This window comes from Triturus cristatus, chromosome 10 (assembly GCF_964204655.1).
Source record: "Triturus cristatus chromosome 10, aTriCri1.1, whole genome shotgun sequence".
NCBI lineage: Eukaryota > Metazoa > Chordata > Amphibia > Caudata > Salamandridae > Triturus > Triturus cristatus.
Window position 1 is genome coordinate 132,638,210 of NC_140593.1, and position 25,084 is coordinate 132,663,293.

Sequence of the window (25,084 nt, forward strand, 5' to 3'; positions counted from 1 at the left end):
AATTGGACACTTAAGTATCAAAATAGTGCCAATATGTCTGTCTTTTAAAAGTGGCTGCCAGTGAATACTTGAGTGGGATTAGGAATATGGCACCCAACAGGTGGGGGGTGGGGCATTATTGAAAGCAGAAGGGAAAAATTTGCCAATTCGGATTGTGGCCCCCCTTTGCATTTCACCCACTGGAAATGTTATGGTGTTTTGCTACGCTGATTTAATTGCCCACCGATACGTTGACTGGGCTGAGCTTTATGTATGTAGTATATTCTCTTGTCAAAAACACAAAAACACACACACTGTGATGGAAAGAAGGCTTGCAGTGTGCCAAACCACTTCCAATCACTTGGGACAGCGACCCAACTCCCTGTTCTCGTGATCACCATGCCACCGCATTTTGAAGCATGAGAGCAGTGCAGCCCGACCTGCCAGGCCTGGTCCTCAACAAACACAAGCAACCTAGGCTTGGTTTCGAACGGATATGGACTCTTCAGCCAGGTATAGCCTGGTTCCAGTGGCACATTAAGGTACAAACGACTTCGCATACCCTGGACACCCATGGTGGTTCATCAATCACACAAAGGTGATGGGAGGAATGCTTGAAATCTGTCTAACCACTGGCAAACACTTGGGGGGGCAGCATCCGAACCATCGTTCTTTACCTCACCACGCCACCTCAGGGCAAAACTGGTCCTAGGCTGCTTTTATTTCGGTTCAGGGAGGACTTGTCTTGACAGTTTCTACTAGACTGTTCCCACTGGAGCAGGGTGACGACGGATTTGCATAGGGCTGGGTCCTAATGAGGCGTCATGGCGGGCACGAAACGATGGATTGGGAAACGGTCTCGAGCGATTGCCAGTGGCAGAGATTAATTCAAGCATTCCATCCATTACCTAGCTGTTGTTGCAGCGGATGCTCTAGATGCAATGGGTATGCCGGCATGGGTCCCGTGCTCACTGTGCCAATGGAATCAGGCTACACCGAGGTAATGAGCTAAGGGTGAAACTGGTCCTAGGTTGCATGTATTCTGGTTCAGGAATGACCGGTCTTAGCAGTTCGGTTTGGGCTGCTTCCACTGGAGCAGGGTTGAGACTGGTTTGCATATAGCTGGGTTCAAATTGGGGTGGCATGGTGGACGGGAAACAATAAATTGAAATTGCGCCTGAGCGATTGCCAGTGGCTGAGATTAATTTAAGCATTCCACCCATCACCTGTTTCTTGTATTAGTTTGTAATCAGGCAAAAATTAAAAATGGAGATTTTCAAAAAGTGACTGTCAGTGGCCCTACATTCAATCTGCAACCCAACGCTTGTGAGGCCTTTGCTTGTCTTCTGTAGATTGAAGCTCCCAGTTGGCAAGAGCAACTGGAGTTCAATAGGTTGAAGATTCCCCCGGGCAGGAGCACACACAGCGCTTTATATGTTTATACGAGTGGCCCTTAAAACGTACTGTGCGGAAAGCAGTGAGAGCAGGATTCACTTCCATGCACAATGCCCTCTGACGGAATGACACTGGCTCCATTTCCTTCCTTTCAAGTTTGATGAATGCTCAGAAATAATGTATTTCAAAGATGCGACTGGAGAGAGGAGAGCATAGGCAGGGCAGCTTCTGCTCTCAGTGCCATCCGCTGTCTGAAATAGAAGAGAGACTTGGATTCCACGCTGTTAAGTGAGGCAGAAAACAGACTCCTTTTCCAATCACTACTCTCAAATGTGTAACTCCGCGATACACCTGTGGGCTGATTAAAAACGTGAAACACGCTTCAAAGAAGGAATGACTGAAAGAGGCTGACAAAGGTGTATTGTGGACATGAGCTGTCTCTGAGCAGACCCTGAACAAACAACATGCAATCAATAGAAGGACAGCAGACCAGCTACCATGACCTCTGGTTAGGACACTGAAATGTGAAATTTAATGGGAGAGGATGTGGCGTAACGGCCAGAGCTGCCCACTTTGCAATGGGAGAACTTGGTTCAAGTCTCGGCGACGGCTCAATATCCTGTGATTCTGGGCCAATCACAATCTCCCCGTGCCTACCAAAAATGAAAGTGTCCTAGTGTAGTGTAACTGTTGCTCCTGTAAATTGCTCATTGGCTAACGGTCGAGTTTTCGCTACATAAAACTGCAAAAAGAAAACAAAATGTGTTCATATGTTGCAGCAACCAAGTGTTGTGAACGGGTTGAGTTAAAAATTACACATTTAAGAAAGAAACACATTTCATCAACACGTACAGAGAAAGACAAGACTGAGGTGGCCATTTAAAATAATTTAATCAGTACAAATAAAAAAGTTTAACAACCAAAATATTTACAGTCCTTAACTGTGGCACTCACATTAAATGCATGATTATTTATTGCTTTCATTGAGTGCAAACAAGGGAGTTTCACCTCTAAAACAGTGTGCAGCGCAGATGGCTCTAACGAGTTTACCGGTCTTTACAGGTTCAGTGAGTGGACCCAAAAAGGGGCTGACTGGAGTTTCATATTCGACATTCAAGTGCCAGGAGTCTGTGCTCAAAGCTCACATAGTTTCACAGTTTTAAGATGTCACAACATTGTTAGGTCAGAAGGCAGACATTCTTTCGTTGTGGTAACATTTAGCCATTACTTTTTACAGTACTGAAGTGAGTACCCTCAGAGGTTCTAGCACTGTGCACATGCCCTTGGCGAGAAATGGCTGAAAATGGCAACATTGAGAGGGCTTAGGGACTAGAGAACGAGGCAAGATGCTTACCACACCAAATGTCCCCTAGGGGGCACACGCCTCAAAAGAATACATGTTTGGTCCTAAAGATGTATTTATTCATTACCTACAAATAAGTTCACTAACACTTCACTATATCTGGAAGCAAGAACAAGATGCCTGGTGGGCTACGAAACACTCACTCCTCCACCTTGCAAGATCCAGATGTTCGGAAACCTTTATAACACCCATGTCTCCCCCCCCCACCGATTTATCAGTCTTCCTCCCATTTACCGCCACCTTAGTATAACGTTCCGCTGAGGTTCTAGGACATTACACCGCAGGAGAGTCATCGTTCTTCATTGTGCATCAGGGTCAATCCCGAGGTGAAGTCACAGACGCAGTGGCCCACTACAACCTGTTTTTTTCTCAGTACGTCATTTCCCTGAACTCCTTTGTTTTGAATAGTTAGCGGTTCAGTGTTCCCTGCTAGTGCGTCAGATCTGGTTGCATGGTCAGCTTCCGCTATCTTTTTTTCCCCCCTTTAGTTGGTGGGTGGGGATCTACGCTCATTCCCCTCCCTGTAACTGCTGCGGTGCTTATTACTGCGGTGCTTATTACTACGGTGTAGTGCAGGCGGTGAATTGTCCACGGCCAAATAGTTTCCACAAGAAGACCATATCCCTCTTTAAACTTGCTGATAGTGAATGTGCCAGAGTTCTCACTAAATTCCATGATATGAAAAGGAGAAAGTAGGTGAAGCCCTGAAAACACAATTTAGCACAATGCTATGACGCACGCGCACTATCAACACAAATGTTCTCCAAGTGACAAACCATGAACTGTGGTGGAGTGCACCGAGATATAAAACCCTTGGTTTGCATGGGGAGAAGACTGGACCAAGCCAGATTTATTCAGCTGATCTTAAAAAAAAAATAAAAGGGCAAGAAAGATGGAAACCATATTGATAGATTGTGGCAACAGAACACTGCCCGATTTGTTTGTGTCACGAGAAAAGTCTACACTATAAAACCCAATCTCCGAGTATTATTGGAGACAACTTTGATTGAGCAAGGTCACTAGTTTTATGATCCACGTTGCCCCAACATGTCTCCGGCTCCTCCATACGAGGCAGGGCCTAACAGGAAATCAATTAGGTTTGGCCTGGAAGTGCTTTTACTGCACATTTTCCCCCACCTTTCCTCCTCTGCTTTAAACTTGATGAATGACAATGTTTGCATCACTTGTGTACCTTCATGCTGTTGGTCTGTGCCAAAAAAGCAAACAGTCTGTAGAAGGTAATATGCTTGGCAAATAAAAACTTAACACCTCTCAAAGGATGCTCCTGGGTTTGTGTGGTGAACTAGTATCTGTGTTCAGAACACACCATGACAGTCAGAACAATCATGCTGAACCAATGATTATCAAACAAACCTGAAGGCCAGCAGCCAGGACTCTGAGTTGGGCGTGCTTTAGGTGACCCAACAGTTAATAGCAAATCCTCTCACCTCCAGAAGTAGGGAAGGTGGCAAACATGGGCCTGCATTATCCCATGCGCAGAGTCTGGAAGGAAGGCAACTAGACGTGCACTGGGAATTTCATTGGGAAATTAGTGTAAGGCAGGGAAGTTGGGGGATACGATGTTATGTTCTTCAAAGATAGACGGAAAGGTTACAAACAAGAGATGCGTTATGTACGCACTGCTCCAGTGTCTACCCCCACTGGTAAGCAATATGAGGCACAAACTATTTTTTTTTAAAGTCACAAACCAGGCATGAGACTGGCATCCAAAAGGCTGACAGACCTTGGATCTAGTAAATGATGCCGAAGAGAAGATAGGAGAGGGCAGCCTGACTTTGCCCTCTCGTGCGACAACAGGTCCTGGACCTGGTGATAATGCCCCAGTATTAATGCCCTGGCTATGTGGCTCACGGGATTTTAACACTTTTAAACTTCACAACTGTTGAGTTTATGTCATGCAACCATTTTTCCATAAGAGGGAAAACACGAACTCTATCAAATAAAGATACACTGCATGTTGTAAACACAACGCTTATCACAAACTTCCCCAGGAACATTCAATTTGTCAGGACTCTATAAGCGGTCTGAACAAGATTTACTCTTTAATAATAGCAAAAATCATAAAAACAGGGGGCACGGCTGGTCTGCCCATGATTGGCAGGAGGAGACACAGAGTAGTCCCTGGCAGGATTTAAAATTCGGATCTGCAGACCACACTGGATGCAGATGTATCAATAAATTACTCATACAACCGTTACTCAGTGATTAAAGACACAGTCCCACCCAAGTACAAGCTTGCATCCACAAACTGTTCTTCTTATGCATGTGGCACAGTAACCATAATCCATTCTACATTTATCAGTGCTTTATTGCACAACATGCAGTGATATAAAAAAAAAAATCTATATTGTTTGCAGTGATATAAAAAAAAATCTATATTTTGCAGGAAACCTCGAAATATGGAAGATATTTCAGGTTTCCTTGTGAGATAAAGGTTTCATCATAGTAACAGCCCCCAAACAACTCTCCAGAGTTTTACCACTGTCAGGGCCACTAGGATTATGTGGAAAGTGTATCCAAATTATAGAGCAACAAGTAAATTGTGTGGCACATTCTCTGGCAGCATTATTTTCATCACCTTGCGCTACAAACTTTTTTAGGTAAATCTGCAAACTTGCTGGCAATTATGTGGCAAATGTAAGTTCTTAATTGTGTGGTAAATGCTGCAACCTCAGCATCACCTAAATGTACTGGCCTTCATCACGGTTCATTGATTTCTCAACAAGTTACTCAATAATGGTAAACATTAACATTTTATGTTCGATCAGAGAGATGCTCCTTAACTAATTCAGCAGCGATCACATTTCTGTGGATTCCTTAATCCAGCAGGTCCCAAAAGACCACACTACAGCTCCTTTTAATTTGATGTCTTAAGTGCTCATTAAATTGGCCCCATGATAAAAGCCTAAGCCGCTCTAGAAGAGGTCTAATCCCGGTTGACTGCTAGAGTGGAACAACCCATAATCCCGGTTTGTACTGGATTAACAGGAATGCACAAATTAAATACGTCTACGTTTAATCTCAGCCCATCAGAAAGCAGTAGGCTAGTTCCTCTTTAATATTAACTACTTCATGGTTTTTTTCTCCACGCCCATACCAATGTCTGTCCTTATTAAAGCAAATCCTGGGGAAAAAAGCCCCAACACCTGCCCTCCCATTGTCAAACATGGTGGTATACAATCAAGTGCAGAGCTTCTTAGAAGCCCACGTCATATTGATTTACTCCCTTGCAGGAAATTCTTCCTCTCAGGAAGTCTAAAAATGGAGCTTGATGGCCGAAGAGCTTGAGTCTTCCATATTGCTCGGTTTCTCAGCATCATGCATACCATTGACTATGGAATCCTCCGGGACGCCTATGGGCTCAGGAAAAGTAGTGATAAGGCACTTGTCTGGAAAAGGCCCTATTCGAGATGAGACCTAATAAGACCCCATTACGGTCAGGCAACAGTAGTTACCCACCTACCAACCCCGTGAGAACAACAGAAGTCTTCTCGATCGCTACTATTCTTCAGTGTTTACCAGACGGCAGTAGTGCACACGCCTGTACACGTCTGAGCTGAAGATCCTCCAGTTATACTAAAGTGAAATCCACTTCATACAGTCCACTCAATCTATAGACACCGTGCGGTGCAGGAATGAACGAACTGAATCCAGATGGAACAGAAATTCTTCTGGCCATCCAGAGCTATGTATTCTGAAGACATGGCAAGTGTCTATGGAAACACATCCCACTGCCACACGGGTGGTGAGGGACAGGCAAGTGCCTGGAGCCCAGTCTTGCACTGGAACACCATGTTGTGCAATGGTTAGGACCAGCTTTTTCTCCATCTTAAAAATAAAAACATCAATGTGCCTTTATTGTGGAATTAGCAGTCACTGCTCTAGTGCTCAAACGCTAAGAATACATAAACAGTCTCTATCTCAGAGGCCAGTCTTTCACTGCAGAGCAGCTGCTGAGCACATATTTATGCACTGTGGGTCTTTGACTGGCTGCCTGTGGCCAAGAAAGAGGACTTTAAATCCCTGTGCATGGAACATCTATAATCGAGATCTAAAGTTGATGCAAGAAGCATTCCATCATCTAGCTGCACATGAAGCTCTACATGCTAATTCACTTGTATCCTTGGTGAGCTTAGGTGAATTGTGTTCCCCGCTCACCCGCTTCTCCCTCTCGCTTATAATCAACCGACTGACCCAACCGGTCCCTCTCGTCCATCCAGACTCCAGCTCCGCCATCTCCTCTGAACTCTCATGTTCACACTATCCAATCCCTGGAATTCACCTAAAGAGGAACTGGAACTGGTCCCTTTTGAGACAGGGCAGCATTTCCACTCTACTTATATGTTATTTTACTTTTGCTACATCTGTACCGAGCTTCAGATCACTACAAGGTGCATTAATTCAACACCTGAACATCAAAATACTTTTGGAATGTGCACAGAAGATTACAATGTCAAAGGGGTCTATTGGAAAATCAAAAGAGGACACACCAAGCTCGCACTCTGAAAACCTGGTGAGGCTGTGCAGAACCATCTGCCTGTGCTAGCCGTCTCCGTGTCTCGCGTCTACCCTTCAGTCTATTTCTGCAATGGGTCATTTCATTCTTAAGTGTAACACACTGTGACCTTTTCATGGAAAGTGACATCAGCTGATGCCTTCATCTTCTGCCATTCACACAATTGTTCATTGACAGAATCCTTGTAGGACACACAGCCCTCTCATGTGATTTGCTAGTTATAAAAACAAGTCACAGGGTAATGAGGTGCCGGCTCTCTGCTGTCCAAGACTATTAGATTATTCCTAAAGTAGAGTGTGTGTGGGGTGTGTATACAGTCGATTCAAATTGCACTAAAAGAGTCTACTTATCTAAATACTTTGAAGTTATCGTCCAACCATGTGACATGTTTTCTTTGTTACCACCTCGCCCTAAAAAAAAAAGAAAAAAAAGGGTGTATTAGGGTTTTTACTGGCGCAATGGCTTCCAAAATAGTGGTAATTCGAAGCCAAGAGCACCGATAGTGGCATGACAAGGGTGATGTTACCACAAGAAAGGAAGGAAAATGGGTGCTCTTGCCCTCATTAGCTTATTAGTAAAGAAAATATCCCTGGGGGCGGGGGAGGAGTATCAGTTGGCCTCGGTCACTCCTGAGTCTGGTGCCACAGCACCCACAGCTCTCAAGATAGCTACCAACTTGGCACACAACATCTTAAAGGAAATTGCTCCAAGCTAAATTCAGAGAGAATACTGTCAGTCGGACGACTTCCAAGTTTTCAAGCAGACGGGTCCACCCCCTTGTCACAAAAAGCAATTTATAAAAAAAAATGCAAAAGATATTTTTTTGTTGCCTTTGAGAAGCAAACTGCACGACAAAGACACCCTTAGCATACTGGTCAGGATGCAGCTGCTTCACAGGAAATGCGGTAGCATCAGACTGAACAAGCTGAAGGGACATCTGAGGCAGGAGATGATCAAGGCACCAAACATGATGGCCAGGTGGGTCTAGGACTGAGAGACAGGATGGAGGGTCCACCTGTGAAGACTTCATCAAGGCCATCAGCTGTCTCTGCAACAAACCACTCGATGAAATTAAAGAAATGTGGACCAAGCTCTACCACCGGAGGCACCAGGCCTCGATGGCAGAAGGGTCCATGAGTATCAGGGAGCTTAGATCTTCCGCAACATTACTGAGGGGAAGTCTCTGCTATGGTTCCTAACTATGGGTATTGTATCAGAGTGCACTCCTTGTCAAAGTCAGACAGCCTATCCGACACCAAGGGCGGGGGAGGGGTCTCAAAAACACGATGCATGTTCTACACAGGTCCCTTGTCAACAGTCCCCCCCATGCCCCCAAAAAAACAAGGAAAAATCACAGGTGTATGGGATTTTTACAGGGGCACTGGCTTACAAAATAGTGGTACATTGACCACAGGAGCACAGAGAGTGGCATGGCAAGGGTGATATTGGCCCAGTAAATGGAAGGAAGATGGGCACTCTTTAGCTTAGTAAAGCTCCCCATCCCCCGGCTGCCCATCTTGCACTGGTGCCAACTGAGGAGGAGGTAATTAAAAAACACAAAATGTCCAGCACACACTGCCCTAAGACGCAAATGGTTGTTACCCCACCTAAGCGCCACAGGTGTCCGAAACCTGAAATCTGCTTCGGAGACACAAAACTTGCACCCGAAAGTGAAAGGGTGGCTGTTGTGGCTAGTTACCTTGTCGCAGCCAACTGTTTTATTGTTTTAACTTCTTTGTGAATTTATTACTAACATTTTCTCTCACTGTGTTTCATGGGTTATACCAGAAATAGACAGACCATCAAGAAATAGAACCCTATAAAAACATCTATACACAAATCACAAATATTAGCTGGAGCTGACATCAATCAATACTAGGCAATCGTGGTCAATTATTCAAGACTCGCAGTCTGTTGAATGCTCCAAATGAAGGGTTTCATGAATCCTAATGGGATCATCAGCATTACTCTTTAAAGGGTAACTGGACCTCACCACCAACTACAGACTGAGATGTTATCGATGAACACCCAGGTCGCCCAGAAATCAAACAAAACTACAATTGTAACTGGGTGAGGAGAGCCTCCTGTTCCACAAAGGCACCAGAACGAAGACCATAGTAACGGCTGCCACAAACCACAAAACAACTTAATCTAGTATTGATCCATCTTCGAACCAGCCACTACATCATCCACAAAAAGTCTTTCACTGGAATAACACAACTGTGAAAGGGACTATCTTACAACTATTTTATTTTTCTAGAAAAGACCACCACATCTTCAAATGAACCACTCAGTGGAACGAGTAGATACCACGCACTGTTGCACAGTGACGTGATCTACAATATGCACAGAGCTCGTCGATATCCGGGAGCACAGAGAAGACCCTAAGTATTGATCAACTGGAAGGAGGGTCCACGGGACCCACGTGGAGCTAGAATTTAAGTCAGCGCGCTCTGCAGTGCGCATACAATATTTTGCAACAAGGTAACATTTAAAATATGCCACCCTCTGCAGGCTAACAAGGAATCTGCAATTAGCCAGCACATGTCGCCATAGACAAGCAAGACTGCGCCCTTGGAGTACAGACGCGTGGGCTCCAGAAGGCGATAAACAGTCCACTGAAGCAGCCAAGCTAAGCTTCTAAAAACTCAATAATTATAAACAATCTTATGTATTAGGTCTTTGTACTTGAAACATGGCTCCTGAGTGATGCCAGAGGGCCAGGGTCCTTCCGCTCGCAATGGACAGCACACACTCATTAAACATCTCCAATTTTAATTAATAAACACTCAAAGTATTTTAACGGTATACCCTCATCATACAAACACCCAGACAAAACCACATGACGCAGCCAGGTGCCAACCTACACATGCATGGACCATTTACAATAAACCAATGAAAAGCAAGATGGGGGATGTTCTATAACCCGCATAGAACACTGCAAAGAAACTAAACTACAAGCATCTTTTTGCAGGGAAATTAGCAATGTTATAAAAGGCGCATTTGACAAAGTCATCCAAAAAACCAGCAAAACTTACCCAGAGGGCCAACAGTGACAGCGAGCGCATTAGAAAAAAATCAAAGTGGAAGCAATCGGCCTAGCTGCAGTGGCCTATTGGAGTCTAGATTAGAATAGCATGGGTGACGCATGGAGAATATTGGGAGTATAAGATGGGCATTATAATACGTTAAACATATTTATCAATAATGACTATTGAAATGGTGCGAATTTCTACCTGCAAGGCCATATCATTTTTAGGTTTTTCTTGGTCTCACGGTTTCTATAAGACTGTAGTCACTGCAATCAAAAGTGTGGTGCCTAAAACCAGGCTCAACAAACCATATTTAGTTCACAATTGTGCAGAGTTTCTTCAGAGGCCCAAGACGCCAATCTCCAATAAAGTATTTTCATGCTTTTACTTCAGTAACTTCAAACTCCTCATTCGATCCCGCTCTACAGAGGGCTTTAGCGGTCTACAGCTTCAAACTCGACGGGTCGCAACATTTCAATGGAAACTGTTTAAGAACTTCTTTGGGACGGTGCCAATCGATCAGGCTGGACACATGAAATAATGCGCCAATGGGAACATTTAAAGCTAGGAGTAGATGGCACTATTATAAACATCACTGCCTTTACCATTACTCTTGCTTGAAAGGTCAGATACTCAAATGCAACTTATTGTAAAACGCACTTTCCAACCACGCACTCCAGACTTAACAGTCCTTTCATCGCGAGCCCTGCCTGTAATGGCATTCTAGTCGGATAGCGACGAGTGCATTACTTTTGTCTTCTCAATGGTGCACTCACTCATGCCTGGGATGCTCATCTTACCCCACTGTGGTACAACACCAATAAAGCGTAATCCAAGGACACAAGGGAAAGCTGGTCCCAACATGAGTTACAAATCGTTCGCATGGGCAGCACAACAGTTAAAGATGCACTTTGCAGAAAGTTCTGATGAATGGTCAACAGACCTGTGCCCAACATCTGAACAACAAACTCAAGCTTTAGTTGGTTTTCTTTCTTCCCAGATGTTGGACATACAACTTTGTTCAACTTAAAGTATGCAATATTCTTCTTTTTCAGTTCCTAAAATGTGACACTATGACAGACTGAGTGACATGTCACAGACTGACCTCCAGAGGTCATCAAAGACAGAAGCAAAGTAAGCATGTGTATGCCTCAGTATGGCATTGCTTGTAAATGCAACCAACGACACATAACAAGCACTGTGCCTCCCCAAATACACACACTAGTCGAAGGCAGAAGCCACCAAAGATCAATGTTCCAAAAGATTTTACCCCGCTTACAAACTAACCACCGAGCAGGAGCTGACCAGATTCCTGCTGCTGGCATTCCTGGACTGCTGCTAGGTAATCTACATTCAATTTGCACAGTGAAAAGCTGCACAATATGCTACACCAAGCAGCCAGTTTACCTCTCATCTAGAAAAAACACAAGAACCTACCTTAAAACCTCTCCACTATCTTCCACTGTCATTTAGTCCTAACGCCAAAGCCCTCTGTACCATGCAGGCGGTCTCTTGCAACAAGCACAGAGGATGACTTCAGAAGCTGGCTCCTCTGCTATGTACCAACCAGCAACCTGCGTCTGTCCAGCTCAAGGACAGAACACTTGAGTACATGGACCCTGGCTCTGGCACACTCTCATTCAATTCTTCAAAGCAAAACACCTGCTCATCAGAAAACTCCTGAGGAGTCGTGGGCACCAGTATACTTCATCAGAGGATGGGAATACCAGCAACACAGTGCTCGAAGAACGCCAGATAAGAGTCCAAACTTCTGTTTTGGATTCTCGGTATTAAGAGCCTGAACTACTTATCTAGCTAATTAAAAGCCTCCTCTACCCCCCAGGCAGGACCTAAACGCACACACTAGGGCGAGCGCTTTTAACCAGAACAACTCCCACTGTGCCACACTATGGCTTATTCCAGTTGTGGCATTGCCTGAAGCAGCCATGTGTACTTGTATATGTGAAAGACAATCTGTTTCGCTCCATAAAAACCAAACAAATGAAATACATCTGCATGATACAGTTGTACCTGCTCCATTTTGTAATGGCATACCCTCCCTCATAAGTTCCTTTTTGTCTCAAACAGGTAATTTGGTGGGAGGAGATGGTGCACACTGCGCGAGGTATACAGTGAAGCTCTGAAGGTGCACAATTCTTCCTTGTAAACCATTAAAACAAAGTTTGAGGTGCCACACACATTGGGAATGCACATCTGATGCAGTGAAGGGGACGGGGCTGTACATATTCAAATCTAACACCTTCTCTCCCAATCACTTATTCAGCACCTGGCAAGACAGACTAGGTTCATCTCCTACATGTGTAAGGCAGACAACAGATTTTTTTTTTCTTGCAAAGAAGACAACCATGAAAATCTATCAATTAAATGCATACTACAGTTTAAAAACAGGATCAGAGCAAAGAGCGAAAGGAGTATTGGATTTGATGATGAACAGTTTTGAAACTAGAAGATTTCAAGCCCCACAAGTGTGTTTCACAGTAGAGCGGTGAGAATTGTATTGGGCAGATGTCCCAGCAGAAACAAAAACCAGCATGTCTTGTGCAGTGACACACTGCGCCGCTTTTTTCTTACTCAAAAGGATGCACAAAGAACTGAATAGGTGACACAGCGACATCTAAAACGCCCTACCTTCCTAAATTCCAAAGAGGATTTGTTCCCGGCAAAGCAGAGAGTTTGGGAGAATTGCTGCCCAAGTGCCATTTTTGCATTTCTTTTCAGAAACGTAGCACATTACCCAACAATTGTGTGTGTTTTATTCTAACATTTTAAATCGAAGTGAATACATTTGTCAATTGCAGCATCTTGTAAATCGCTGAAAGATGTAGGTATCCCTGCTACCACGGTGTAGGCGTCTTCGAACTTGGATTGGTTTTGTCAATGCGCAACATGAATGAAGGAATGCAATGTGTTACATTTTCACAGTTTAAAAATACAATCAATTTTTTGGGATAGTTAAAGTGCTAAATTTCTGGAATTTGCAGACAAATCGTACATTCAAGGAATCCAACAAATTTCCACTGCTGCTGCTGCTGGGACCCAAGTTGGCCGCTAAACTAGATGGTAATGATAACAAGTGCTAAAGCACCACATTCAATGGACACACAATGTCCAGGCCTTTCACTTATCTGTATGAATCAGAGTGGATGAATGTGAACCTAGAGCCAGTGAAAACTTGCTTGCGTAATCAATATGGTGGACAAGGAACATCTGATTGGACAACTGGAGTTGAACCCATATCCAATCTTTGGCTTTTGAACACGCTAAGGGGATAAGGAGCAGAACCAGAATGTCTCAGCTCGGTACATATTTCATACGTTTGTCACCATCGTTCTCCAATACTGAAGGCACGCCCAGCACATAAATCTGTGTTCTCCAATAGGCAACCTACAAAAAACGGCATATTTTATATTTCACTTCATTAGGAATTTGCTATTCATAATAATTAATAGTACACAGTGATACCAGGAAAAATAGCTGGCTTTCTAATTTCAGGGTTTCCCAAAACAAAACTGAAGAGCAACATGATAAATGTAAAAGAAACGTGCGGCCGGAAATCCCACCCCTTAAAAAAACAAGTTTTGAAAAGTTGGGGAGAAATTAAGTTTACAGATCTAGGAAAAAAAACATGGAAAAAGAATAAATCAATCCCTCTTTCCCCACTTATCCTCAAAATAAACGGAAGTAAAGGGTATCAAAGATTTGCAATAAAACAGACAACACACTATCCCCGACTTCTACAGACACCTTTGTAAGAAACAAAAGTAAATCAATGCCGGTAACAAGCGTTTAACATCTTCCATTCAAATTAACATGTGGAGCAGAAAGAATTGCTTAGCTATGAAGAAGTGGTTTAATTAATCTCACAAAAAGTGCACGGTCTATAAAAAAAACCCGGGTGATGATGGTTGGAAAAGGAATTTTTTTTCTTATGAAAAAAATCTCAGACTGGAGCTTATTCGAGGTATGAACGGGGAGGTAACAACACAACACATGGGCACATAAATAGAAACAACAATCCACAATATTTGCACTTTATACCCACTTGCGATCACATCTTTTATTTTTGCTGTGGCAGTTGTGAACAACACTACTAATTTCTGAATGTATTTTTTTGAAAAAAAATCCCTGTAGGTTGAAAGCAGAAATTAGCGCGTAATACTGTTTAATTAAAAAAATATAATGCTATGCTTTGAAGTGCCTACGTCTTTTCAGTAACGCGTAGGTAGCGAGCATTTCAAGAATTTATTTTTAACTTAATTGTTAAATAGTTTACCACCTACACAACCTAGGTTTCAGTGGGGGTATTGCTGGGACCACAAATATATATATATGATATGATATTAAAATAGAAATACATCAATCAATTATACAGTAACACAGGCGTGTTCAAAAGAAAGGATTGTACCATTTGAGAACTTATGGCTGTTCATCACACAAGGTAAAAAGATTCTTTCAAATATGAAATTGATTGAAAAATACACCATTAATGCACATTTTCTTTCATCACTTTAGTCCCAAGAATCTGCAGTGACAGGGAAACTCTTCTCAATGTCCACCTCCATTCCAGTATTCTCCAAAGACAGCGTTGGACATTTCTAAGGGCCGTGCGTGGACACAAGACGGTCAATTCTAGAAATGCCATTTTGTTTTTTAATACCCGTTGCATGAATAACCCTAACTTGCAGAACTTTCAAGTCAGCATTCTCAATCGTTTGAAGATTGCATAGCTAGAGGATTAGGGATGTCACAACTGCCTCCCATCGATGAACAGAATGGAGAACAACCAGCTAGCAGATATCAGGGTACATGTTACCGCTTCGAGGAGCTTTCCATGGCTTCAGTTTGACTCCAGGTGATCCTAGTACGTTCAGCGCATCTGTTGCCTGCCCCCCCACCCCCAAATATTATGTCCGTATCCGTCCCGGAGTCTTGAAGCAACTTGCAATGTCAGAGTAGCTCAAGTGAAAATATACAACAGTTTTGGTCTATCGAAACTACCCTTTTAACATGTTCTCAAAACAGTGACGTATATTTTAGAAAAAAAAAAACAATAAGTGTACAATTTACTGCAAAACTTGCCAAATTTTAACAACAATTTGCATGGCTGTAGACCGTGAATTAAGTAAACTTTCAATTACGTCTGGTTAGCACTTCAATTTCACATGGAGAAATATTAGGGTCTCGTTAGAATATATTACATTGAAAAAGGCAATTTTATACAAACGTTATCCCATTTCTGTCCTTGAAACACCATTTAGTATAGGAGAACACGGTGTTTATTTGAGAGGAAACTAATATAAAAGAAATTTGGCTTTTTTTTTTTTTTAGACTGAAGCATATGAGATGAATATACTTTCACTGAGAAACGCCGTCACCCACAGCTAAAGATTTTATAGCATTTTCACTCGAGAACAACTTTCGTGTGGGGAAAAAAAATCAGAACAATGGTCTGCTTGGAGCGGAATCCAACTAAATAAAACAAAAAGTGTTCATAATAAGAAAAGGTTAACTTTGGCCTTGAGATATAAAACGTTCATCGACAGTAACTTTGAGAAGATATGATTTGACAGCAATTTGCAGCATTTTTAATCCCTGTGTGTGTCCTTAAAATGCGTGTTTGGCACACTGAGCTCCTGACATACAGCCGGCCTGCTGGGGGCTAATAATGCAACATGATTGGGTCCATTTGTGAAACCTCAACTTCCACGGGAACTCACAGAGATCTCAGGCGTGGTTTAAATTAGACTTCTTTTAAAAAGAATTTTCGAATATATTCTGGGCTTCCATCACATTATTCAGTGTAGAAAACTCACGAGAAAACCTACAATGGAGAAACAAGAGAAACTGTCTTAACACAGCAACACACCGTCTGTAAAGTAAATAAATAAAGGTGAATATATCAATGTCAAAGGGGACTGAAAACAATGCAGTGATAAACCTTCTGTCCCCAGACAAGATTCATTACTATGTCACACTACACAGCACGGTCTACAAGCAACCCTATATATCAAGTAACTTAATCTCAAGAATCAAAGGAAGACGTGGGTAGGCAAATCCTCACTGGGGGATCCCCACATTTTAGGTTACAGAAACTCCAAGCAAAGTCTCAGAGCGTCAGCACCCAAAGGCAGTAATACTTCAGATACGAATGAGCACTTCCTTGCGGTGGTCTTCATACCACAGCCTTGCATGGGCCGCTCTTCTAGTGTGGACTTCCTCCGGAATGGAGGATTTGTGGTGTAAGTTTCTCTTGGCGTAAAGTGTTTCACACTACATGATAGATGCCGGTCTTTTATTCACTATAGCAATATAGAGGATAAAACCTCACGGGGGATCGCCAGAGGCACTTCACTACAAGAGCAACGCTCCCATTCCCGTGAGGAAGGCTAGCGTGTCGGCACAAACACTGAACTGTAACAACTGAGGCCAACGAAGAAACGGTGTCTGTAATCCTAGATCCCCCATCATGGGAATTCTTTACTGGGTGCATGGAACGGAGTCCTGGCCATTAAAGACTATCGACACGCAGACATCGAAGGGATATCCTATTTTGGATCAGACAAGCAATGAAGACTGCCTGTTTGAAAACAATCACCCAGTCCAGATTGCACACCGACTGAGGCAGTAAGTCACCACGCTCCTGCAAGTCAGAGGCTCAGGGTTGTAGTACCATAGAGTTCTCGGGTCATGGCTACGTGAGGAATCTGAATATCCAACAATAGGTTGGAAGCCAAGAGTAGGCAAATTGGATTAATTGCACTCAATCACTATTCAAAATCAGGACAGAGGAGGTACAAAGTCATTAAACACTAAGCTGAACTATCAAGCCCCAGACAACGTTAGGCTTTCCTAAATTTCAAGTAAATTACCTATGCAAACCAGATGTCCTTAATCTGCAGGGTGCTCCGGGCATGATCTGTTTACTTCAAACCATTCATCTATGCACCTGGTAAGGGATCAGAGATACAAAAGAATAGGTTACAATTTCGGATTTTCATAGTAAGCGTTGAACATTAAAGGTAGAAAATAAACCAGTTTCATCACATGTGGTTTGGAACAGGGAAACCAGAAACTTAGAAAACAAAGCCCACAAAGTAAACAGAGCAAAATGTAGGCCCAATGTTTCAACTGACCAAGTTCTTGAAGGCATGAAAGGGTTATCGGTCCAGTGTTAACATAGCTGCAGAAGCCATAGCATCGAGTCAATGTCCTTGGGCTACTGAGAAATGCTTTGCACTTGTATGTCTGGTTCAGTGAAGATGCCTTGGACTTGGCAGAACTGTTGCACAGTTTTGCCAAAGATCACACACTTCTGACCAGGTGGAAAAGCCTACATTTGAGTGAACACCACCTTAGACACAGACCACATCTTTTCACGCTATGGTAGTCACCATTCTCCAAGTTGTAAGCATGCCATGTCTTGCCCAAGGCTTTTCTGCTACAGGCTATCAAAATCCAGTATTGTGTGTCCAAATGGTTCAATGGAAAGAAACCATTGTCACACCTGCCAGAAGACTCTTCCTCACCACCCCTCTTCTCTCCTCCACTCTTTTCTCCAGTTTCCAGTCACGTAGCAGGGACCGGCGTCACTGAGAGGACTGGCTCATTAAAACATGCAGCGAGTCAGGTTGGTGACTTGCACTGGGCTAAGACCCTTGACCTCCTGGTAGGTCGCCCCCCCCCCCCGCTGTAGCTCCGCCTGCACCCCCTTAGTCGCTGCTCGCCGATCGCTGCTGTTGCCACCACCGGTGAATTCGAGGCCCTCCTCCACCTGCAGGCTTCCACCTGCGCCTCATCCTTGGTGGCCAGTGGTGGCCTTTAGGTTCGCTGTTCACTGTTTCGTTTTGCTCCGTTTCCTTTTGCTGCCGTTGCTCTGTTCCTGAATTTGTCCGTGCCCCCTGCCCCCGCTCTGCTGTGTGCCCCCTGTATTTCATATCCTGATCGCCGCTTTGCTCTGTGCCCCCTGCCCCCCGCTCGCCGCGCCGCTTTGTGCCCCTTGTACTTTGCTTTCTGTATCCCGCTCGCCGCTCTGCTTTCTGCCCCTGTATTCTGTAATCTGATCGCCGCCTGCTCTGTGCCCCTTGCTTTTGTACTCCTTTCGCTCCTCGGTGCCCCGCGCCGGTCTCCCGTCCTCAGTCCCCGCCGCTGCCTCCCCTGCGGCCCTGCCCCATCCGCGTCCATTCGCCACACCCGTCCCTCGCCTCCCGCCTCCCAGCTGCTCCTCCCTCCCCACCTCCCCATATATGGCGGCCGCTGTGCGGCCGCGCGCAGCGGGCGCACCGCTGGCGTGCCTAAGGCAAACCCGTCTGCGCCCGTCCGTGCCTGGACCGCGCCCAGCGCCAGAACCCCTGGCCCTCGCACCTGCCAGGTCGACCACCTCCGCTACGACGCCAAGACCCTCATCTCTCTCAACCCAGGAAGAACCACACCTGCTGCAAGGCTGCCCTGAGGCACACCCACGGTTCCTTCACCTACCGGAACTGCAGCTTCTCCTGCCACGAAAGCTCCAAGACACTCACCACAGCGGAAGCCAACCAGCTTAGATGCATCCTGATTAACACCCTCTGCGCACACAAACACGCCGTCGAACTCTGGGACCTACTTGACACCACATCACCGGACGTTGCCTTCCTAACAGAGACCTGGATGAACGAAAACTCCTCGCCAGACATCGCCATAGCCATCCCAGACGGGTACAAGATCACCCGCAGAGACCGCACCAACAGGGCCGGAGGAGGAATCGCCATCGTCCACAAAAACACCATCAAGATCTCAACAAACACCAACGACACCCTCAGCACCGCCGAAAACATGCACTTCCAGATCCACACAAACCCAAAGACCACCCTAAGAGGCACCCTCATCTACACACTTCCAGGACCCCGGCCTCAATTCTGCGACCCCATCGCCGACCTCATCAGCACGCATGCGCTGACCTCCACCGACTACATCCTCCTCGGAGACCTGAACTTTCACATGGAAAACAACGACAGCAACTCCTCCACCCTGATCGCCAACCTCTGACTGAAACAGGTTGTCACGACGCCGACCCAAAACGCCGGCCACGTGCTAGATGCCATCTTCTCCTCAAGCCCCCACGTCACCTTCAGCCACGTCTCCGAACTCACCTGGACAGACCACCACTGCATCCACTTCTCCTTCCGTAAACCGCCCACACACCACCGCACCCTACAGACCCCCCGCCGCCGCTGGGGCAAAATCACTGAAGAACAACTACAAACAAACCTCGCACTCAAACCCCCCCGACGACCCCAACCAACCCGGATGAAGGGCGACTCGCCCTCGAACGCTGGATGAACGACTGCGCCAACACCATCGCTCCACTGAAAAACCCCACCAACACAGACACCAGCAGAAGAGTCAGCTGGTTCATCCTGGAACTACTCAACTCCAAACGCACCTGCAGGAAACTGGAAAACATTTGGCACAACAACAAGACGCCAGACAGCCGCGCTGCCCACAAAGATGCCATTCGCAACCACCACCACCTCATCAGGACCGCCAAAAGCACCTCCTTCACAGACCGCCTTGACAACAACGCACACAACACCAAGGAGCTCTTCACCATCGTAAAGGAACTCTCCAACCCCAGCTCCAACGCCAACGACATCCCACCATCGCAAGCCCTGTGCGACTCCCTCGCCACCTTCTTTCACCGGAAAATCACCGAAATCCATGACAGCTTCAGACCCCGGACGACCCCGCCGACCACACCACACCACACCGAACCCACCGCCCACGACACCCTGACAACCTGGGCCAACGTAAGCATCGAGGACACAATCAAGACCATGGGAACAATCCACTCCAGATCCCCATCCGACCCTCTCCCACACCACATCTTCAACAAAGCCAGCAAGTCCACCGCTCCCCACCTGCACAAAACCATCAACCTGTCCTTCGAGACCACCACCTTCCCTGAGATCTGGAAGCATGCAGAGATAAACGCCCTACTGAAGAAACCGAAGGCGGATCCAAGCAACCTCAAGAACTTCCGACTCATCTCCCTGCTTCCGTTCCCAGCAAAGGTCATCAAGAAGATAGTCAACATCCAGCTCACCCGTCACCTCGAAGACAACAACATCCTGGACCCCTCCCAGTCAGGATTCCGCAGCAACCACAGCACAGAGACCGCCCTCATCGCCGCCACAGATGACATCAGGACCCTGCTGGACAATGGCGAGACGGTTGCCCTCATCCTCCTGGACCTCTCCGCCGCCTTCGACACAGTCTGCCACCTCACACTACGCACGCGCCTCCACGACGCAGGGATCCGCAACAAGGCCCTGGACTGGACCACCTCCTTCCTCTCCGGCAGAACGCAGAGAGTCCGCCTCCCCCGTTCCGTTCCGAGGCCTCCAAGATCATCTGTGGCGTCCCTCAAGGATCCTCCCTCAGCCCGACACTGTTCAACGTCTACATGGCACCTCTAGCATGCATCGCCCGACAGCACGACCTCAACATAATCTCATATGCCGACGACACTCAGCTGATCCTCTCCCTCACAAAGGACCCTGTCACCGCCAAATCCAACCTCCACCAGGGAATGAAAGCCGTCGCCGACTGGATGGAGGACAGCCGCCTCAAACTGAACACAGACAAGATGGAAATCCTCATCCTCGGATCCAACCCCTCCGCATGGGACGACTCTTGGTGGCCCACTTCACTGGGGTCCCCCCGGGCCCCCACCGACCACGCACGCAACCAGGGAGTCATCCTCGACTCGAAATTCTCCATGACCAAACAAGTCAACGCAGTCTCCTCCACGTGCTTCAACACCCTCCGCAAGATCTACTGATGGATTCCGACCATCTATCTACATACATACATACATACATATATATATCTACCTATAATATTTCAAGTACCTGGTGAAAATTCAAGTAAAAAAAAAACGCCAGCTTTCCGCAATGTATTTCACCACAATGCAGTTTAAAGACATGCTTTTGTGACAAAGGCTGTGAAGAAAAAATGAGCCACTAATCTTCATCACGGTGAAATACATTACAGACAACTAGTGTGTTCTTCTGACTGGAATTCTCTTGTGGAACTTAGAATATTATAATTGGCTGGTTCTGGTACCTACTGCAAGGCGCCTGCACTGCATAGAGAGGAAGCAGCTTTCCTTGATTGGAGATTATATATATATTGTGATCAAGGGCTTGAGAGCCCGAAACGCATCATGGCGGCATTCACTGCAAGAAAATAAAAAAGAAATAGCACTAATTGGTGTCCGTTTCCTACTTCAGAAGCCTCGAGTATTGGGATACTTCTGTAAAAAGTTTGGATTCTTTTGTGTATATATATATATATATATATATATATATATATATATATATATATATATATATATTTTTTTTTTTTTTTTCACTGAAAAAACCATAGGTTTCACACATGTTATAGTTAGCTGTACATTTCACTCGTAAAAAACCAATGAAATTCCACGTTATAGTTAGTGCAGGCAACTATAACTCACGCGACCGCAATCCTCTGCTGATGATGTCAGATATTACATCACTGATGACATGTGTCTTTATGAAAAATAAATATTTGTAATATATGTATGGCTAAAGATACAGTATTAGCATCAACTGAGGATTGCGGTCGCGTGAGTTATAGTTGCCTGCACTAACTATAACGTGGAATTTCATTGGTTTTTTACGAGTGAAATGTACAGCTAACTATAACATGTGTGAAACCTATGGTTTTTTCAGTGAATTTGCAAGGTTTTTTAAATGCTAATTCCTAACTATAACGTGTGTGAAACCTATGGTTTTTTCAGTGAATTTGTACGGTTTTTTAAATGCTAAGTTATGTATTTATTTTTAGAGACTTTCAGGGTAGGAGCGGAGCGTAGCGCCCCTTTAGTTTTGAAAATTTCGCGAGGATTCGTCAACCGGTGCCAAAGTTATTCAAAATAGAATTTTCAGATTTCCTATGGAAACATGGTCCTAACTATAACTATCTACTGGCGACCGCCAGTAGATTGTAGTGTAATATATATATATATATATATATATATATATATATATATATACACACATACATATATACATATATTACCTACTGGCGGTCGCCAGTAGGTAGTTATAGTTAGGACCCTCTTACCATAGGAAATCCGGAACATTCTATTTGGAATAACTTTGGCGCCGGTCGACGAATCCTCGCGAAATTTTCAAAATAGGTGGGGCGCTACGCTCCGCTCCTACCCTGAAAGTCTCGGGGGGATTCGTCAAGCGGGGGCTGAGAAAAAAGGGGGGTCCCAAAACGCGTTTTTCCCATGCATTTTTCCATAGGACCTTTAGACACAGCTACAGCCCGAACTGCTGAACAGAGTTACTTGAAATTTGGCAGAGAGGTAGTCCTCAGGTCAAGGAAATGCCTTTTGTAGGTCTGGTGTAAATCTGTTCAGTAGTTCCTGAGAAAATAGCATTTAAATCAATATATATATCTGAGCCAGCTTACGGTGCGCTTACCGTGCGCTTACGGTAAGCTTACCGTACGCGTACGGTGACGTGCGCGAGCGCGATTCTGATTGGCTGTTAGATCTTAGTAAACATTCGAATCGGTCGAAACCAGGAAGTGTCGGCCGCCATTTTCTCTCTCGCACTCTGAGGGGAGTGGAGGAAAAGCAAACTCGGAAAACAATAAAAGAGGCTTGCTAGACAGCTCCCAACCACCCAGTCATGTTTAAGGTGTCCTCAAAGAACCCACAAAGGCAAAAATTAAATTTTGTAAATTTTCGAAAAATCGCCGATTACGCTTACCGTACGCGTACGGTAAAAAATAATTTAAAAAAAAAACCAATATCCATGCTCTCCACACCCCGTGTGTAAAAGGTGCCCGATGGGCACATTTTGTGCATGGCCTAATAAGGCTTTTAACAATCAATAGATAACCTTTAACAACGATGCGCCTAATACGGCCTCCGTGTGCGGACGGTGCGCGAAGCGCATCGTGCGTACATGGCCCATCTAGCGTAACGTGGGCACGCGGTGCGCGTAGCGCACCGCGTGCCCACCCTGCGTGCACGGCACTAACTGCGTAAAGTAACTTAGCATTCACAAATTCACTGAAAAAACCATAGGTTTCACACACGTTATAGTTAGGAATTAGCATTTAAAAAACCTTGCAAATTCACTGAAAAAACCATAGGTTTCACACAAGTTATAGTTAGCGGACATTTTACTGATAAAAAACCATTGAAATTCCCCCGTTATAGTTAGTGCAGGCAACTATAACTCACGCGACCGCAATCCTCTGCTGATGACATATGTGTCTTTATGGAAAAAAAATATTTGTAATATATGTATAGCTAAAAATTAATGGAAGAAGACATGGGTAAATAAGTGTCTAAATACAGTATTAGCATCAGCAGAGGTTTTTTCAGTGAATATACATATACATATACATATATATATATATATATCTCTCTCTCTCTATCTCGAATCCTCCTTCCGAAGCACCAGCCGGTACTCCCAAAAGACACGGACACTCAAATGCTGGTTCAGGTTTTCATGCTCGATTTATTTTAAACAAAGTATAGGTTCAGACGCGTTTCGACCGACACAGCGGTCTTGATCACATGATTAGCATAAACTGAACGTGGCTATTTAAAGGTGCCGTGGCCTCAGTTACGTGTAGACAGACAAAATACTCACATATGGCTGTACATAACGATTTCACCATCAATTCAAAGAAATATAATAAATTGAATATTAAAGCAGATTCAAACCCGGATTGTCAAACAAATTACGCTGCTGTCAATCATATAGCCGCAATCCGGGTAGAATGCCTGCACTGCGTTAGGATATAGCCATGATAATTGGTGGAAGGGAATCAAACGAGAAACACTCCTCATACATTATGTGCAAATGACGCATATCATGTGCAAACATAGCAGGAAATAAATGCATATGTCATTATCTGTGCAAATACAGAAAAGATGTGCAAAAATCCGCAAAATTATGTGCAAATATAGCAATCATTGTATATATATATATATATATATATTATCATCTACTGGCGGTCGCCAGTAGATAGTTATAGTTAGGACCGAGTTTCCATAGGAAATCTCAAAATTCTATTTTGAATAACTTTGGCGCCGGTTGACGATTCCTCGCGAAATTTTCAAAACTAATGGGGCGCTCCGCTCAGCTCCTACCCTGGAAGTCTCGGGGTGATTCGTAAAGCGGGGGCTGAGAAAAAGGGGGGGTCCCAAAACACGTTTTCCCCATGGATTTTTCCATAGGGACTTTAGTCGCAGCTACAGCCTGAACGGCTTAACATAATTATGTGAAATTTGGCAGAGAGGTAGCTAAAAGGTCCATGAAGTGCCTTTTGCAGGTTTGGTGTAAATCTGTTCAGTATTTCCAGAGAAAAAAAGCATTTAAAACAATATATATATCTGTAAGCGCACAGCGTACGCGCTGGGTGCGCGCACTCGGCAGTGCGCGAGCGCACTTCTGATTGGTTGTTAGAAGTAAGTAAACATTCGAATCAGTGGAAATCAGGAAGCGGCGGTCGCCATTTTGTCTCTCGCATAAAGAGGGGGTGAGAAACAAAGGGGGAGAACGTGTAAAGGGGGCAGAGTGGGGAGATATTGACCCACTAGGCATTGTAAGGGGGTCACAGTAGGACCTTGTAGGGCAAAAAAAAAGATTCATATTTTTAAAAAAAAATTCACCGAGTGCGCGCACCCGAAAAAAAAAAAAAAAAAGAATAAATATATATATA

At 44.7% G+C, this 25,084-nt stretch overlaps 1 protein-coding gene across 1 annotated transcript in view; it reads right to left on the minus strand.

The window, feature by feature from the left end:
- Positions 1–14,351: 14,351 nt before the first annotated feature.
- Positions 14,352–25,084, minus strand: part of ZNRF2 (zinc and ring finger 2) — a 195,009-nt gene continuing 184,276 nt past the window's right edge. The window contains exons 4-5 of the mRNA XM_085630632.1: positions 17,197–17,273; positions 14,352–16,148 (exon numbers count right to left, since the gene is read on the minus strand). Of these exons, the coding sequence (XP_085486758.1) occupies positions 17,216–17,273 (58 nt within the window). The 3' untranslated portion in view covers positions 14,352–16,148; positions 17,197–17,215. The remainder of the gene's footprint in view (positions 16,149–17,196; positions 17,274–25,084) is intronic.